Source organism: Medicago sativa, chromosome 4 (assembly GCF_051527215.1).
Source record: "Medicago sativa cultivar Bolivia chromosome 4, Bolivia_mono, whole genome shotgun sequence".
NCBI lineage: Eukaryota > Viridiplantae > Streptophyta > Magnoliopsida > Fabales > Fabaceae > Medicago > Medicago sativa.
In genome coordinates, this window is record NC_140752.1 from 19,259,717 (window position 1) to 19,276,561 (window position 16,845).

At 36.3% G+C, this 16,845-nt stretch overlaps 3 protein-coding genes across 3 annotated transcripts; all 3 read right to left on the reverse strand.

Annotated features, from left to right (window-relative positions):
- Window positions 1-5,626: 5,626 nt before the first annotated feature.
- LOC146926993 (uncharacterized) lies at window positions 5,627-6,252 on the reverse strand. Its single transcript, XM_085700419.1, has one exon. It carries the CDS (start codon window positions 6,250-6,252, stop codon window positions 5,821-5,823), a length of 432 nt encoding a protein of 143 aa, XP_085556545.1. The 3' UTR covers window positions 5,627-5,820.
- Window positions 5,627-9,917, reverse strand: LOC146926992 (uncharacterized). The gene is made up of 6 exons (XM_085700418.1): window positions 8,940-9,917; window positions 8,156-8,631; window positions 7,942-8,068; window positions 7,537-7,815; window positions 7,355-7,445; window positions 5,627-6,270 (listed from the first exon to the last, which is right to left on the reverse strand). The coding sequence occupies exons 1-5, from the start codon at window positions 8,985-8,987 to the stop codon at window positions 7,431-7,433; spliced, it is 945 nt and encodes a 314-aa protein (XP_085556544.1). The 5' UTR covers window positions 8,988-9,917; the 3' UTR covers window positions 5,627-6,270; window positions 7,355-7,430.
- LOC146926994 (uncharacterized) lies at window positions 9,118-16,540 on the reverse strand. Its single transcript, XM_085700417.1, has 6 exons — window positions 16,333-16,540; window positions 14,379-14,460; window positions 10,601-13,060; window positions 10,210-10,518; window positions 10,044-10,134; window positions 9,118-9,966 (listed from the first exon to the last, which is right to left on the reverse strand). The coding sequence occupies exons 3-6, from the start codon at window positions 13,030-13,032 to the stop codon at window positions 9,220-9,222; spliced, it is 3,579 nt and encodes a 1,192-aa protein (XP_085556543.1). The 5' UTR covers window positions 13,033-13,060; window positions 14,379-14,460; window positions 16,333-16,540; the 3' UTR covers window positions 9,118-9,219.
- Window positions 16,541-16,845: the final 305 nt, after the last annotated feature.

Genomic DNA, 16,845 nt, shown 5'->3' on the forward strand with positions numbered 1-16,845 from the left:
TAAACAGGATAATCTTCGTATGCCAATTTCATGGACTCACCAAACACAAATTACGACAAGACCAAAAGCTGTATCATATTCAAAAAGGTAAAACATGCATATTGATGTATTATGTATATCAAATATAGGAGATAATTTGATCCTGCTCACAAATAAAATTCTTAATCGTATATAATCGAAACGAATCTTGAACAAGATAAAAGGCTCACAAAACAATTTATGCAATCCGACTAAATAATATTCAAAACGATGAAGTATATAATCATATTAGGCAACACAAACATATTCAAATTTAAATCGTAACCATTTTCAATCACAATTCAATATGAAAGCATCACAATTCAGAAAGGTAAATTAAATAGCAACATAAAAGAACATAAATTTAACATGAATTCAAGAAAAATAAACATGAAAAACAAAACCCCATATGTTCATACAGCCGTTATGGTGAATAGAAACTCCCCCTTACAAACTCATCCTAAAGCATGTTAGATGCAATTTAATGATCTACAGACTTAATATTAGTGAAAGATAGTCTCACCCTTACCTGGTAATTGAAGAAAATCGACAGCCTCCTCTTGTTCTTCTCTCTTTCTGACTTTTTCTCCCTTTTCTCTAAAAACGTACGTTCTGCCTAAAAACTTTTCTCAACCTAACTCCTTCTATTTATAACCTCACTCTAATTTCTCTTTACACCTCTAAAAATGCTCTTTTCACATCACAGCCCAAATTCTAATATTTTTATTTTATTTTCATATCTTATTTTATTTAATAATAAAATAAGTCACACCAACATTATAACTTCACAAAATCACATACTTCACATCAATCTTGAAAATCACACAATTTACCTATAAATCATGTAAACTACTTAAATTCATAAATCATATAAATCACACATATAAATCATATAAATATATGTTAAAACTCATCAAAATAGTTAAATAATTACGACGGGCGTTACAGGTGCTACCTATCAAAGAGGTATGACCACTCTGTTTCATGATATGATTCACAAAGAGATTGAAGTATATGTTGATGATATGATTGTGAAGTCAAGTGATGAAGAGCAGCATGTTGTGTATCTGAAAAAGATGTTTGAAAGATTGAGAAAGTACAAGCTGCGATTGAATCCTAACAAGTGTACATTCGGTGTACGATCTGGAAAGTTGCTGGGCTTCATTGTCAGCCAAAGAGGCATTGAAGTTGATCCTGACAAAGTCCGAGCCATCAGAGAGATGCCGGCCCCTCAAACTGAGAAGCAAGTCAGAGGTTTCCTCGGACGTCTGAATTACATTTCAAGATTCATATCTCACATGACTACTACTTGTGGTCCAATTTTCAAATTGCTCAGAAAGAATCAGCCTGTTGTATGGAATGATGAATGCCATGAAGCTTTTGATAGCATTAAAGAATACCTGTTAGAGCCACCTATCCTTGTCCCACCAGTGGAAGGAAGGCCTTTGATTATGTATCTGTCAGTGTTAGATGATTCTGTGGGTTGTGTTCTCGGTCAACAAGATGAGACTGGTAAGAAAGAGCATGCTATCTACTATCTGAGCAAGAAATTCACCGACTGTGAGACTCGGTATACAATGCTTGAAAAGACTTGTTGTGCTTTAGCTTGGGCTGCCAAACGCCTGCGTCATTATATGGTGAATCATACCACTTGGTTGATATCCCGAATGGATCCAATCAAGTACATCTTTGAAAAGCCTGCTGTTACTGGAAAGATTGCACGTTGGCAAATGTTGTTGTCTGAATATGATATTGTGTACAAAGCTCAGAAAGCAATCAAGGGAAGCGTCCTTGCTGAGCATCTTGCTTGTCAACCTCTTGATGATTACCAGCCAATTAAATTTGATTTCCCTGATGAAGAGATTATGTATCTGAAAGCGAAAGACTGTGAAGAACCACTGATCAATGAGGGGCCGGATCCCAATAGCAAGTGGGGATTGGTGTTTGATGGTGCTGTTAATGCTTATGGTAAAGGAATTGGGGCCATCATTGTAACTCCGCAGGGGCACCACATTCCTTTCACCGCTCGAATAACCTTTGACTGCACAAACAACATAGCTGAATATGAAGCATGCATCTTGGGCATTGAAGAAGCCCTCGATCTGAGAATTAAGCACCTTGACATCTATGGAGATTCTGCACTTGTTATTAACCAGATAAAGGGTGAATAGGAGACTCATCATGAGAAGCTGATTCCATACCGTGACTATGCAAGACGTCTGTTGACATACTTTACAAAGGTTGAACTGCACCACATCCCTCGGGATGAAAACCAGATGGCTGATGCTCTCGCTACTTTGTCTTCCATGTTTCGTGTGAATCACTGGAATGATGTGCCTGTGATCAAGGTGCAGCGTCTTGATAGACCCGCTCATGTGTTTACTATTGAAAATATGCCAGATCAAGCTGATAGAGATGTGAATGATAAAAAGCCTTGGTATTACAACATCAAACAATTCTTGCAGAATCGTGAATATCCACCTGGTGCTTCCTACAGGGATAAAAAGACTTTGAGACGATGGGCTAGTAGATTCTTTCTGGACAGAGAAATCCTATACAAGAGGAACTATGACATGGTCTTGCTGAGATGTGTTGACAAACAAGAAGCTGAGAAGTTGATGCATGATGTACATGATGGCACTTTTGGGACCCATGCTTCGGGCCACACTATGTCAAGGAAACTGTTAAGAGCCGGCTATTACTGGATAACCATGGAGCGTGACTGCCACAAACATGCTAAAAGATGCCACAAATGTCAAATTTATGCTGACAAGATTCATGTGCCTCCACATGCTCTCAATGTTATATCTTCCCCATGGCCTTTCTCTATGTGGGGCATTGACATGATCGGAAGAATTGAACCGAAGGCTTCCAATGGACATCGTTTCATTCTAGTGGCAATTGATTATTTCACCAAGTGGGTTGAAGCTGCCTCCTATGCCAATGTGACCAAGCAAGTGGTTGTCAAGTTTATCAAGAATAACATCATCTGTCGATATGGTGTTCCCAATAAGATCATCACTGACAATGGCTCCAATCTGAACAATAGTATGATGCAAGCTTTATGTGAAGAATTCAAAATCGAACATCACAACTCTTCTCCTTATAGACCTCAGATGAATGGTGCAGTTGAGGCCGCTAACAAGAACATCAAGAAGATTGTTCAGAAGATGGTCACTACTTACAAAGACTGGCATGAAATGCTACCTTTTGCCTTGCATGGTTACCGTACTACGGTGCGCAGTTCAACCGGGGCAACTCCTTTCTCTTTGGTGTATGGTATGGAAGCAGTTCTCCCTCTGGAAGTGGAGATTCCATCTCTTCGAGTGATTATGGAAGCAAAATTAACTGAGGCTGAATGGTGTCAAAGTCGGTATGACCAGTTGAATCTGATTGAAGAGAAACATATGGATGCTATGGCTCATGGACAGTTGTATCAAGTACGAATGAAGAATGCTTTTGACAAGAAAGTCCGACCTCGAGAATTCAAGGAAGGCGAACTTGTATTGAAAAGAAGGATAAGTCAGCAACCCGACCCAAGGGGCAAGTGGACACCTAACTATGAAGGTCCTTATGTTGTCAAGAAGGCTTTCTCTGGTGGTGCTTTGATTCTTACACACATGGATGGTGTTGAACTTCCAAATCCTGTTAATGCCGATATAGTCAAGAAATACTTTGTCTAGAAAGAAAAGAACAGCGTGGTAGGTCGAAAACCCGAAAGGGCGGCCTGGGCAAAAATGCGCTTCCCGGTGGATCGAAAACCCGAAAGGGCGATCCAGGCAAAAGTTAGGGACAAAAAAATGAATATGAAAAAGCTCGCTGAGATTGTACGCAACTCAGGCAAGAATGAGCGCCTCGATGAGCCGAAAACCCGAAAGGGCGGTTCATGCAAAAATGAGGTCAATAAAAGACAAGTAACTATATCTGGCAAACCACCATCACCCCTTGGGGCATCTGCAACTGTCAACGATCGTCTTCATCAGAGGCTTCTGTATTTGTGAATTCAAAATTTCTATGAAATGTAGCGGTCATCGTGTTCAATGTATCACCAACCAATAAAATTACCATTTTCCAAGTTTTGTAAATCCGTGAAGCCGTGCCTTTGGCTGACTTTCACTCTTATACATCAATTTGAGCCTTTCTACTGTTTGGAATTCTATCTTCTTTCTACTATCAATGCTTTATACAAAATACTTTCTTTCTATTTGATAATGTCAATGTCTGAAACAAACATTTTTTGAAAATTGAAAAATCTTTTTCTGTCTATTTTGAAAGCAAACCTGAGCAATAAGATACATTTCAATGAAACATGCATGAATAAATGAATGTCAATGTCTATTCCAATACATGTTACAAGCAGGTTACTCCCCAGGATGATCTGTGGTCAATGGCAAGAATGAAAAAACAGAATGAAAATGGAAAATAAAAATAAAAAAAAAATGAAAATAAAAAGCTTGCTAAGTTGAAAACCCGAAAGGGCGGCTTAGGCAAAAATGAGCACCCCGCTGATTGACAACCTATGAAGGCAAATCAGGCAAAAATGGGGCAATGAAAAGAATATTTATTCCCCGGTGAATCGAAAACCCGAAAGGGCGGTTCAGGCAAAATGGGATTGAAAGAATGAAAAATGAAAAATAAAGTATTGAAAAGCATTGACCACAGATGCGAACATCCAATGTTTACCCAGCACTGACACGCCTAGCAACGGCGACCTGTATCCAATAACCTTCCAAGGGTCCCCCTTTACAAGTTTTATTGCCCTCAGCCATGGTTTCGATACGTCTCTCAACGACGGTCTCTCCAAAGAGGTTTTCCCCCCTATGAATATGTCGCAGCACGAGCCACTACGTTCCCAATCTTCCAATGTCTTGTCTGCCTTTGTGAAACTTTCTTGTCAAGTTACAAACCAATCATGCATTTCAAGCATTCATACATGCATAATCATGCATTTTATGTGCTCATACATCCAATAATCTTGCTATACTATACATACATGTTGCATATCCACTACAAGAAAATCTCTTATTACCCAGGGACAAAATCCGTCTATAGGAGCAAAAAGCCGTGGGTAATCTTAATTACCCACGGCTTACCGAGGGTTCCGAGGCCGTGGGAAAATGCCTCGTCGGTAACGTTACCCACGGCCATTTAAGCCCTCTGTATTTACCGTCGGCCACACCATGGATAATTTGTGGGTAATTGTGGTTTCAACAACAAATTTTTGGTCATACATTACCCACGGCTTAGCCGTCGGTAACATTACCCACGGCTTAGCCGTCGGTAACATTACCCACGGCTTAGCCGTCGGTAACATTACCCACGGCTTAACCATCAGTAATATTACCCACGGCTTAGCCATCAGTAAAATTACCTAAGCCGTCTGTAATTCTTTGATATGTTTTGAGCTTCATTCATTAATACCCACGGCTAAGCCATCAGTAATGTTTTTTCCCTGTATACAATAATATACACAATATATCTCATTCAATTGATGGTTCTTTTGTTTCATATATAGATTGCACATTAGCCTTAAAGATTTCTATAGTTTTAGAACCACCTATCAATATATATAATACATTGACCTTTATGTAATCAACAAAAGCTAAAATAAAATCAAAACTCAATAACTTTCATAACTCCAATGGATTTTAACATAAACAAGTCTCAATGATTATCAATCCACAATTCTCCGAATGAAATAAATATTAATATAGCAAGCAGTTTGTCAAGAAGTTAAACAAAACATAAAACAAGTCTTCAATAAAACATAGTGTGGATGTCAAAGTAATACTACAACATAATTCAATCCTCCACGCTGTCAACAGAGTCGGCATCAGTGTCAGAGTCATCATCATAGTCTGGATGGCGACGTTGTCGGCTAGTCTTGATGGAAGCAACACTTTCAGCCAATTCCTTTAGCTGTCTCTCCAAATCCTGTGTACGCTTATTCGCCTTGAGACATTCCTCACGTGCAACTCGAGCATCATCCTCTGCTGCATTTGCTCTCTCTTCAATTGCTGCCATCTGTGCAGCAATCCCGGCAGAAACTTGGCTACTATATGGAGATACATGCGACTGCTGGGTCAGGGAGGATACACCTGGCTTGTAGCGCTTTGCCATATCACCAGTACCATAAAGACGTCCCCGAGTCTTTCCCCCAGCTGATTCAGCCCATAATTTCAATTGAGTTGCAGGATCAACCTCCTTGGTGCCATTATCAGATGCCTTCTTCATCTTCTCCTTATATGTTTCCTGCTCAACATAACAATTAACATACATATTACATTTAAGTTGTCACACAATGTATGAAATTACTTAGCAATCAAAAGTATACAAACATACACATTTTTATATGATGACTGAAGCATACATACTGCAGCAGGCATATAGCCTTCAATAACTTTCCATCATACTGCAGTAGGTATATATCCTTCAATAACTTAGTTCTCAAATATGTAATAAATATTGTCGATCAACTGTTAAATCAGCAATTGTTGTTTCCCACACTTCACCATAATAAACATAACAAGTAGAAATTCGCTGAGAGATGCACATTATCACATTTAACACTTTTTTCCTATGTATTTTTTGCCTCTATTTTTCTCTAACTTCTTATTAAGAAACAACTAGTGAATTTTTCCACCAATAAACCAGATAAGCTATATTATACATAAATCTGAAATCATCCCAAGCAACAAGCACAAAATAGTACTAGTTGTGAATATTGTGGTCACTACAAAATATGTGATTATGAGGTGTGGCTTCACAACTCTTCCCATAAAGAAACCATTATAGAGTGCGAAAACATGTCACCAATGACTAGAAAAGCTGATGACATCCATTGTAAGTTTGTTCCAACAAAGGATGGAGATTACTCTAATACTAAATCTAGGGAAAAAGGGAGATTTCAATCTTATGTAGTCGAACATCATCTAATCAGTTACAAGAGTTCCTTCATTGGTTATCGTTGAAATAAAACACTAGTCTATGAAATGAATTTCATTATGCATCAGATAGATAAAAAGTACCTACATGTTCATTTATTATTTGATCTTAATATTATAATACTTCCGCATATTGCATGCAGAAACTTAATTCTATTATGTAATCTGATGAGAAGAAAGAGAGAGATGCATAATGGATGCACCACTTACAAAGGTCTATGAAATGAATAATAACTTTCTTGACAGAAACATTCATTATGTTTTTTTTGCAAACAATCAACTTTAGAGGACCCATTAGTGTATTTGAACGAAAAACAACAAAGAGGCTGAAACCCAAAAACAACAACACCCAAAATATAAACTACATCTACTGAACATCAATAGACACTTACATATGTCCTCTTGGATCTTTCGTCCACCCATGAAGATCTGTCCTCCTTCCTCGTATGAGTCCATAAGAAGACCTCATCAACTGTGGGCTCTCTAAATTATATATGAATGTTAGAAACATTAAATATTGAACCTATAAGTTGAATTTTAAGAAATCAAGTGTTTAACATAAAAAAAAACATACCATTCGTATGACATACTCATTTGTGGATATGGATCCACCTGTATGGACGGATCCACCCTTTGCAGAAGCACGATTATTCTTATTTCGGGCAGATTTCACCTTATAATCTGTAGATTGCCATTTCTTTTCAAGCCCTTTCCAAGAACGCGGGCCAATCCAAGATGGGCGTTCATTCTTGTTCCTTGCCTCCATTAGCATCTCAGAAAGGCGCTTTGAGCCCTTGCTCTTGAAGATAATCTTAAGCTCAAACTCATCCTCAGGCCGCCATGCAACTTTCTTCTGCAATAAGAATCAACATAAACAAAAACAAAAATCAAAGTGAAAAACTTCACACAACTTTGAATAGCTAAGCAAGGTGACAAATTTACACAAACTTTGAATGGCTAAGAAAAGTGACAAACTTACCCCAAGTTTTAAGAACATGCGCTCCACCCTCTTAGGTGGGATCTCTCCCCATCTAGACCATGCACTGCGAAACTGAGATCGAATCACTGAGGTCAGGGCCCTCGAAGCCACCCTACATGGGTTCCACCTACAAACAAGTTATAAAAAAAAGACTAAAATACCTTATACACACATAATCATATAATTGATAATTTAACAATAATTAATTATGTACCCTTTCCCATCTGGAAAAATATATGGTCTTCCATCAGGTGCTTTATCAAGATCATGATTAGTGTGTCTTGACAGTTGTGCCCTATCATCATTGCTGTGCGCATGCACTGAACTTGATTGATTGTTAGGATTTGGTGTTTGTTGTGACCCCTGTGCTGATGGGGAAGGATCAATGGTAGGTGAAGATAAGGGTATTGCATTCAATTGCCCTGCATCTAGATGCCCTGTATCTGACTGCCCTACATCCATATGCCCTTCATCCAGCTGCTCGACATCTCGCTCCCCTGCATCTCGCTCCCCTTCATTCAGCTGATATGCATCCTGCTGCCATGGTGTTGTAGCGTCATCACTAAAAGGCGACTTTGCAGCAGATGCATGTAGATGCTTAGTAGCTTGTTTCAATTTATGTGGCATAATCATCCGCTTTTTCATCTGTGAACCTTTGAACTTCTTACAGTTTTCTTTAGGAGCCATGATCTGTCCAAAAAACATAAAAGAATATAGTTGATAATGAGAAACAATAAAAAATATATGCTAACTTTAAAGAAGTGGAAAACAAAAGCTATGAATAAAATCAGACTGAAAGTTGAAACATAACACACTAAATGAGACAAACATTGAGGTGGAAATTTGATTCTTCTAATTTCAGACAAATACACAAAAGAGAAGAAAACATAGTTTAGTGTGCTTAAAAGTATTAGAACTTTTTAAGTACAATATCAGTATCAAAATTTGATTGCTTGTGTGCAATCTCTTTCATATTATGAAGTGGTGATGACTTTTACCTTATGACAGTCGATGTGGTCACTCAACAAGTTAATCAAATGGAGCATATTGTGATCTGTCCAAAAAATATATGCTAACAAAAAATATACGCTCACAACCAAAGAAAGAACCAACAAACAAAGGACAAAACAAAAATGAAAAAATGGACACAAATGTAGATGTACATACACAAAAACATACACAATCAGTTACCAAATTTTCTTCAAAAGTTAGTTAATATTTTTGGAACATAGATTTTTTGTTGAATCAGGTTTTGATACTCAAAAGTTAATTTTCATTTCAAAACGAATCAGAATCACTATCTTCGTCATCACTATGCGACTTCATGGTTGCATCACTATCTTCACTATTTGCATCATTATCTTCGCTACAATCCGTGTCTGCCCCCTTATCATTTTGCATGGTTCGAACTAACATAAAATCGACCTCTTCATCACTATGTGCTTCATCATGCAAGCCAGTCATGTCTTCAATTTCAGTTATTTGTTCGATGTGTGTCATTTCATCATCTTGATAGGGTGTGTCCTCGACAATGTCATCCACCTCTACACGACCTCTAGGCTTCGTCTTTATCACTCCACACCAACCATGTTTGTTTGTGCACATATCTGGGTAGGGTACATAATACACTTGTATGGCCTTTTGTGCAATTATGAATGGATCATAGCGATCATACTTTCTGTTCATCTTGATATCCACAATATCGTAATTGGGATGTACTTTTGTTCCTCTATTCCTCTTCGGATCAAACCATTGACAATAAAATAAGGCTACCTTGTGAGACAATCCATGATATTCTAACTCAAATATATGTTGGATGACTCCATAGAAATCATCTTCCCCTCCTTCTGTAACCCCTTTCACATAAACTCCACTGTTTGTGGTTTTTTTACCTCGAGTCCATGCTTCTGTGTGAAACTTGTACCCATTAATGAAGTACTTGTGCCAACTTATGGCATTTGACTCTGGACCCCAAGCTAATGATATCAAGTTAGTGTCGGTCACACCATTTGCCTCATCGGTTACCTATATAAATAAGAAATTGTCAATAAGGGTAATAAAGCTCAAGATCTTTTGAAACAAATTTGAACTCCACCACTTACATAATTCTGAAACCATTGTGGGAATTCTTCATGTATAAGAGCTTGAGCTGAAGGATCTTCTTCATTGATGGAGTTATATTGCAAAAAAGCACTGTCAATAAAGAAATAATTGTTGTAATATTTGAAAGTTAAATACACTTTGTGATGATCAATTTGATATACTTACTTAATAAATGGCTTAACCTCATTGCAATTTATGAGAATGTGTACATGCGCAGATGTCCATTCAGCTTCTGTCAACCAATGTGTTTGGTGTTGCCCACTAGGACGTCCTAGTGGATTGCTTATTGATAATGTTGATGTAACACCATTGCTGAATCCAAAAGCTTCATTACGTTGACTTTTTGCAGATAGGGAGACAGTTTTAAAATAGAGGGAATACAAATATGTTGCCTCCTTTTTTAAGTACGCTGAACATATTGAGCCTTCCACTCTTGCCTTGTTTTTCACCGAACGCTTAAAATCACCCATCATTCTAAAAAAACAAGAGTGGTACAAATTTTAATAAATGTGAAATATCGAGAAAAGAAAAAATATTTATAATGTATACAAAATACCTTTCAAATGGATACATCCATCGGTATTGAACTGGACCTCCAAGCTTTGCCTCATACGGGAGGTGAATTGGAAGATGCTCCATTGAATCAAAGAATCCAGGTGGGAAGATTCTTTCAAGTTTGCATATGATAATTGGAATGTTCTCTTCCAATTTTATTAATTCATCATGTCTTAAGGTGTTGCTGCATAAACCTTTAAAGAATTGACTTAATTCTGTGAGTGGTTTCCAGACTACATCAGGCAACGAACTAAACGCAAATGGAAGTAAACGCTCCATAAATACGTGACCGTCATGACTTTTCATCCCATGAACTTTCCCTTTATCAACATCCACACATCTAGCCAAGTTTGATGCATAACCATCAGGCATCTTAAGCTCCTTAATCCATTTACAAACTTTCTTAGCCTCGTCCGACGAAAGGCAGTAAGCTGCCTTAGGTTTTGTTATCTTTCCATTGGCATGGTGAACCAACTCCAGGTCACTACGTTGACAAATAATGGCCAAGTCCATTCTTGCTTTTTCGTTGTCCTTTGTCTTGTTCTTAAAGTTCATGACTGTGTTAAACACATTGTCGAATACATTTTTCTCAATGTGCATCACGTCCAGATTATGCCTTACCAAATTATCTTTCCAATATGGAAGATCCCAAAATATGCTTCGTTTATACCAATTGTGTTTGTCTCCATATCCTGGTAATTTAGAAATTTGTTTATCTATCACTCTTGGAAAATCACGAACCCAACACCATACTTCTTCACCTGTCAATATAGGCGGTGGCTTATCCCTAACAACCTCATTTTTAGTGAATCGTTTCTTATTTCTTCGGAAGGCATGATTACGTCGTAAGAACTTACGGTGATCGAACCATGAAGTTTTTCCACCATGTGTCAAGGTAAAACCCTTGTTGCCATCCATACACACCGGACACGCCAACCTACCTTGAGTACGCCACCCAGATAACATAGCATAAGCGGGGAAGTCATTAATTGTCCACATTAACATTGCCTTCATTACAAAGTTTTGTTTCGTCGAGATATCATAAGTCAAATCCCCATGACTCCATAAATTTTGAAGTTCATCTATTAAAGGTTGCAAGTACACATCAATGTGTAATTTTGGGTCAGATGGTCCAGGTATGAGGCATGTTAAAAACATAAATGGTTTAGTCATGCACATTTCAGGGGGGAGATTATATGGGGTCACAATAATAGGCCAACAAGAATATGGGGATGAAGATGCCTGAATGTAAGGTGTGAAACCATCAGAACATAAACCTAGCCTCACATTTCTTGGTTCTTTCGCAAAGTCTGGATACATCATATCGAAATGCTTCCAAGCTGTGCCATCAGATGGATGACATAAAACGCTTGAACTTGAACTTGAACTATTACGATGATGCCATCTCATTTGTTTCGCGGTTTCCGTTGAGGCATACAACCTTTTCAACCTGGGGGTGATTGGCAGGTAGAACATTCTCTTAGCTGGAACGTCTTTGTGCTTACCCATCCCAGTCTTACTAGGAATGTATCGGGGTTTGTGACAAAACTTACACTCTCGATCTGCAACTGTATCTTTGTAGTACAACATGCACCCATTAACACAACAATCAATTTTCTGTGAATTCAAACCTAGCTTGGAAACCAATTTTTTTGCCTGGTAAAAATTTTCTGGCAATGAATTTTTCGAAGGACACACATCTGCAAGCATGCTTGCAAAGAAATCAAGACACTTTTGAGGAACATTCCAATTTGTTTTGCAAGCCATAAGTTTAATGCATACTGAAAGTTTGGATTCAAAAGCACCCTCGTATAATGGTAGGTTGGCAGATAGCAAATTATAAAAGTCTTGAGTGGGCTCATCAGGTGGATCTTCATTATTCTCTTCTCTTATTCCCTCATCCTCGTTAACCTCTTCTTCGTTGCCCTGATTCATGTCGACCTCATCCTCGTTTCCCACATCTTTGTTGCCCTCATACTCGTTAACATCTTCATCGTCCTCATCCATATCAACCTCATCCTCGTTGACCTCATCACCTATACTTTGGAAGTTAAACCCAGGCCTCAACGCATCCTCCACCATATGTTGCATTAATGCAAAGGGATCCTCATTATTCATATGTTGACTACTAGTCGACACATTTCTTGGGTTGTTACGTGGGACTTTTTCACCGTGATCTGTCCAATACAAATAATTCGGTTGGAATCCATGTTTATACAAGTGAACTTTGATTTGATTTGGAGACGACACTCTACCACACATGCACTTGTCACAGGGACATCTAATTCCACCCTCATCCTTAACCTTACGTCGTTGTTTTCTTGCTATCTTTATGAACTCATTTACCCCTTCTATGAAGCTTGGTTTCAATCCCCCTCTACGAGGATTGTGTCTATCATATACCCAACTACGATCTAGAGGATAACCATCCATTTTATGGAAGTTACCGAAAACGAAGGATCTAAAATAAAAAAAAAATATCAGTAGTCTTATTCAAGACAATGACAAGTAATTTAACATATTATACATCAAAATTCAAAAGATATTTGGAGATGATATTAATTAAAGAGAGGTAATGCATCATGATAATTTTTTAACATTCTAAGGGAAGTAACAGAGAGACAACTTTTATAAGTGAAAACAACTTTTATAATGCACCAAATGACCATACTAAAAAACAGGTAAAAACAGTGTTAGAACATTATTCCATAACACACTAATTTCTTATCAAATTGCAAATTTATACACCCTTAAAAATATGAGTATAGTCATTGCAAATCAAACCTACATACAAATCATATTATGAACATTCATCGTTAGTGCAAAATTAATCAGATCACACTACTATTAGATATGAAAAAAATTGAATCATAATTATTTGCAAAATTAAACACTAAAACATTTGGATCACATAAATACAGATATACATTAGCACTAGATATACTAAAAAAATATTATTAAAAATACAAACTTTAGATCATCATTGACTAAAAAATGCAGCAAACTTAAATTTCATAACAGAGTATAAAGTGAAATGTCATCACTCTGATTAGTGAATTACAACAACACAAGATTGGATCAAAGTTGATCATCTCATATTAGCATTAAAATACTACCAAAAAAATGATCATATAACTATTTGGAAAATTAAACAATAAAACATCCCGGATCACATCATATACAGATTATACATTAGCATTAGATAAACTGAAAAAAAACATTAAAAATACAAACTTTAGATGAGCATTGACTAAAAAATATAGTAAAACTTACAATTTCATATCAAGGTAGAGTAAAATATATCAAATTTATGCTAGCATTTTTTTTTAACATCAAAATATTATTATAAAGCCATCCCACAAAGCAAGGTGGGAAGGACTATAGGAATAGAGAGGCCAAAAAGGCTACAGCACCAGAAAAACCAAGAACGCCTAAAACAAAACAAGGCACTCAACACACCTAAAGAAACACGCGCGCAAACAAAGGCCAAAACACAGTATAGAAAAATAAAAACAGCAGCAGCACCTGTCAAACACCCTCAAATGAAAGAATAAGGCAGAAATAGAATGGCAAAAATATGCTAGCATTCATTGATTCATATGATTTTTTTTTATAGTCTTAAGTTCATTACAAATATCAAAAATATCATCGAAATGAAAGCATAGTTGATATAAAACAGGGCCATAAATGGAAACAATTTCATTAAACAATTCATACATGAAGATTCATGGCCTATATGTGTATTATCTTAAGTTCATAGGTATTAAACTTATACTTGCCTTTGCTGGTAATTGCAACAGAAAAAGCACCTTTCTTAAAACCCTGAATTTGGTGAATACAAGGATCTTGCAAACTTAGTTCCTGCCATGTTTTTATATAAGTTAAATCACATTAAATGGCAACAAAAATTGCTAATAATAGAGTAAGTGTATATAGCTCATCTGATAAAACAAAAATTGAAAAGACAGAATAAATTCAAAAGTAAGATGACAAACTTAATTTACAAGAAAATTGTAAGAGACATACATCAGTTATGAATCAGTTAGCTTCCATCAACATGAACCTTTGTGTATTATTAAAAAACTGACACTTTTGTTTCATATAAAATGGATGAGAGGGATTAATAGATAAAAAAATAATTTAACATACATCATCTCTTTACTACTTCAAAAGGCTGTTCAGTAAACAAAAACCATCAGAAGAAAGGTGGGCCATCAAAAGATCCTTGGAAGGAAAAAGTTAACATATCTATCCAAGCAACTTTTTTTATAGCTTTGATGTCTCTTAAGATTGATGAGCAATTTATTTGTTTAATTTCAAACTGATTTTCTTTTTGAGATTAATGATTTTCTGCAGAAAAAGATGATAATTGAATTGTGAATTGGATCATTGTTACTTTTTTTTAACATCAAAATATTTTTAATAAAGCCATACCACAGAGAAAAGTGGGATGAACTAGCATTACAGAGAGGCCGAAAGGCACACAACAGCAGAAAAAACGCCTAGAACATACACCTATGCACAACAGCAAAAACAAAGTGCTAACAGAAAACAAAAAACAGGATCAGCACCATTCCAATACCCATAAGACAGTAACAGAGTGGAGACACACGCACTCAGCCCAACACACCTCACCTGCACCATTGTTACTTGAGTACTCACTTGTGTTCATCTATTTTTTGTACGGTTATCAATTGCTATAGGAAAAAACCACGGCTGATGAGCTTGTTTGAAATATGTTCTTATTTAGTTTTGGATTTCCGAAACTAGGAGGGTTAAATATGCAAATGAAATTTATAAGGAAAATGTATTTAATTGATTAATTAGACATCTATACGTTGACTAAATTTAGAAGCACAACTACCAACTAATTTACTTGATTCTAACCTAACCAGAGCCGTAACACAAGAGGTCAGACCAACAATTATGGAGGACTACTTTGACTAGCATTAGTTGTATATGCATTGAAGTTATATAACTTATAAAACTAGAAATTTAGCAAACTTGAGAATTGACAAGAACAAGGGTAAAGAACATGTAAACAATATTGTTGGGTGATCCCAAGAGAGAAAAATAGAAGAATCTGCAGTAAAAGAGAAACCATGAAGATGTCTATGTACAACTAGCTTAGGGAAAAATTCTCTCAAACCAACTTTTTGGCCTAAGAATCTTGTTATGCAGAAAAGTTGATATCAAAAGTGTTAAGTATCAAAATTTTATGGCAAGAACCACATTAACAAAACAGAGAATCAAATAAAATGACTCAGCAAATTGAGAAAGAATTAAATGTTCGTATATGCTTATATTCTGCAGTGAGCATTGTTGAGGTATTTTTTATTTTTTTAGCTTAACATTAATTGAGATTTACAATTAAACAAAAACAATCTTTACAATATTTTCATATAAGCTATATCTACCAATATGAAAACAGATTATAGCTTATTCAAAAACAGTTTAACCATATTTAATCTGTTCATATAGAAACAACTTATTGACTTATATACAAGAACAATTTGAATCAACGTAACATTTAACTAATAATATAAATCAGCCACAATCACATTGAACGATATGAATCAGGCACAAACACATTGAACAATTTGAACCACATAAGCCACAATCACAGTTAATTGAAAAACACAATCAAATGAAAATCTAAACCCTAATAACCACAAATATACATGCATGAAATACAAATCTGTAATTAACAATGAAGAAGGTGAGAAAACTTACCAAAATCCTAAATAGAGAATCTTCTTCCTTACGAATACCCCCTTTTGATCTCACAAGAACCCTTTCTCACTAGAATCCGAAAATCAGAGAGAGACAGAGAGAAAGAGAGAGGGAGTCGGTGGGCAATCGAAGTGGGGCAACGGGTAATCGAAGTGGAGAATAAGATGACAGTGTGCAATCAGAGATTTAAGGGATAATGGGTTATCGTAACTGTTTTGTTTTGTTTCTAAGTCAATATGTGTTTTGGCAATTTTTTTTGGAGCCACTTTTGTTTTGTTTCTATGTGTTGTGGCAAAAAAAAATTGGAGCCAAATCATTGAAATTTTGGGAATGGGAAAAAAGTTTGGAGCCAAAATCATAAACAAATAAATTTTTGCTATTATGAATATGAATTAATATAATAAAAAATAAACAAATAAATAAATGCATCATATAGAGGGTTAGACCGTGGGTAACTATTGACGGCAAAAAGCCGTCTATAATTATTGATGGCTAAGCCGTGGGTAGCAATTT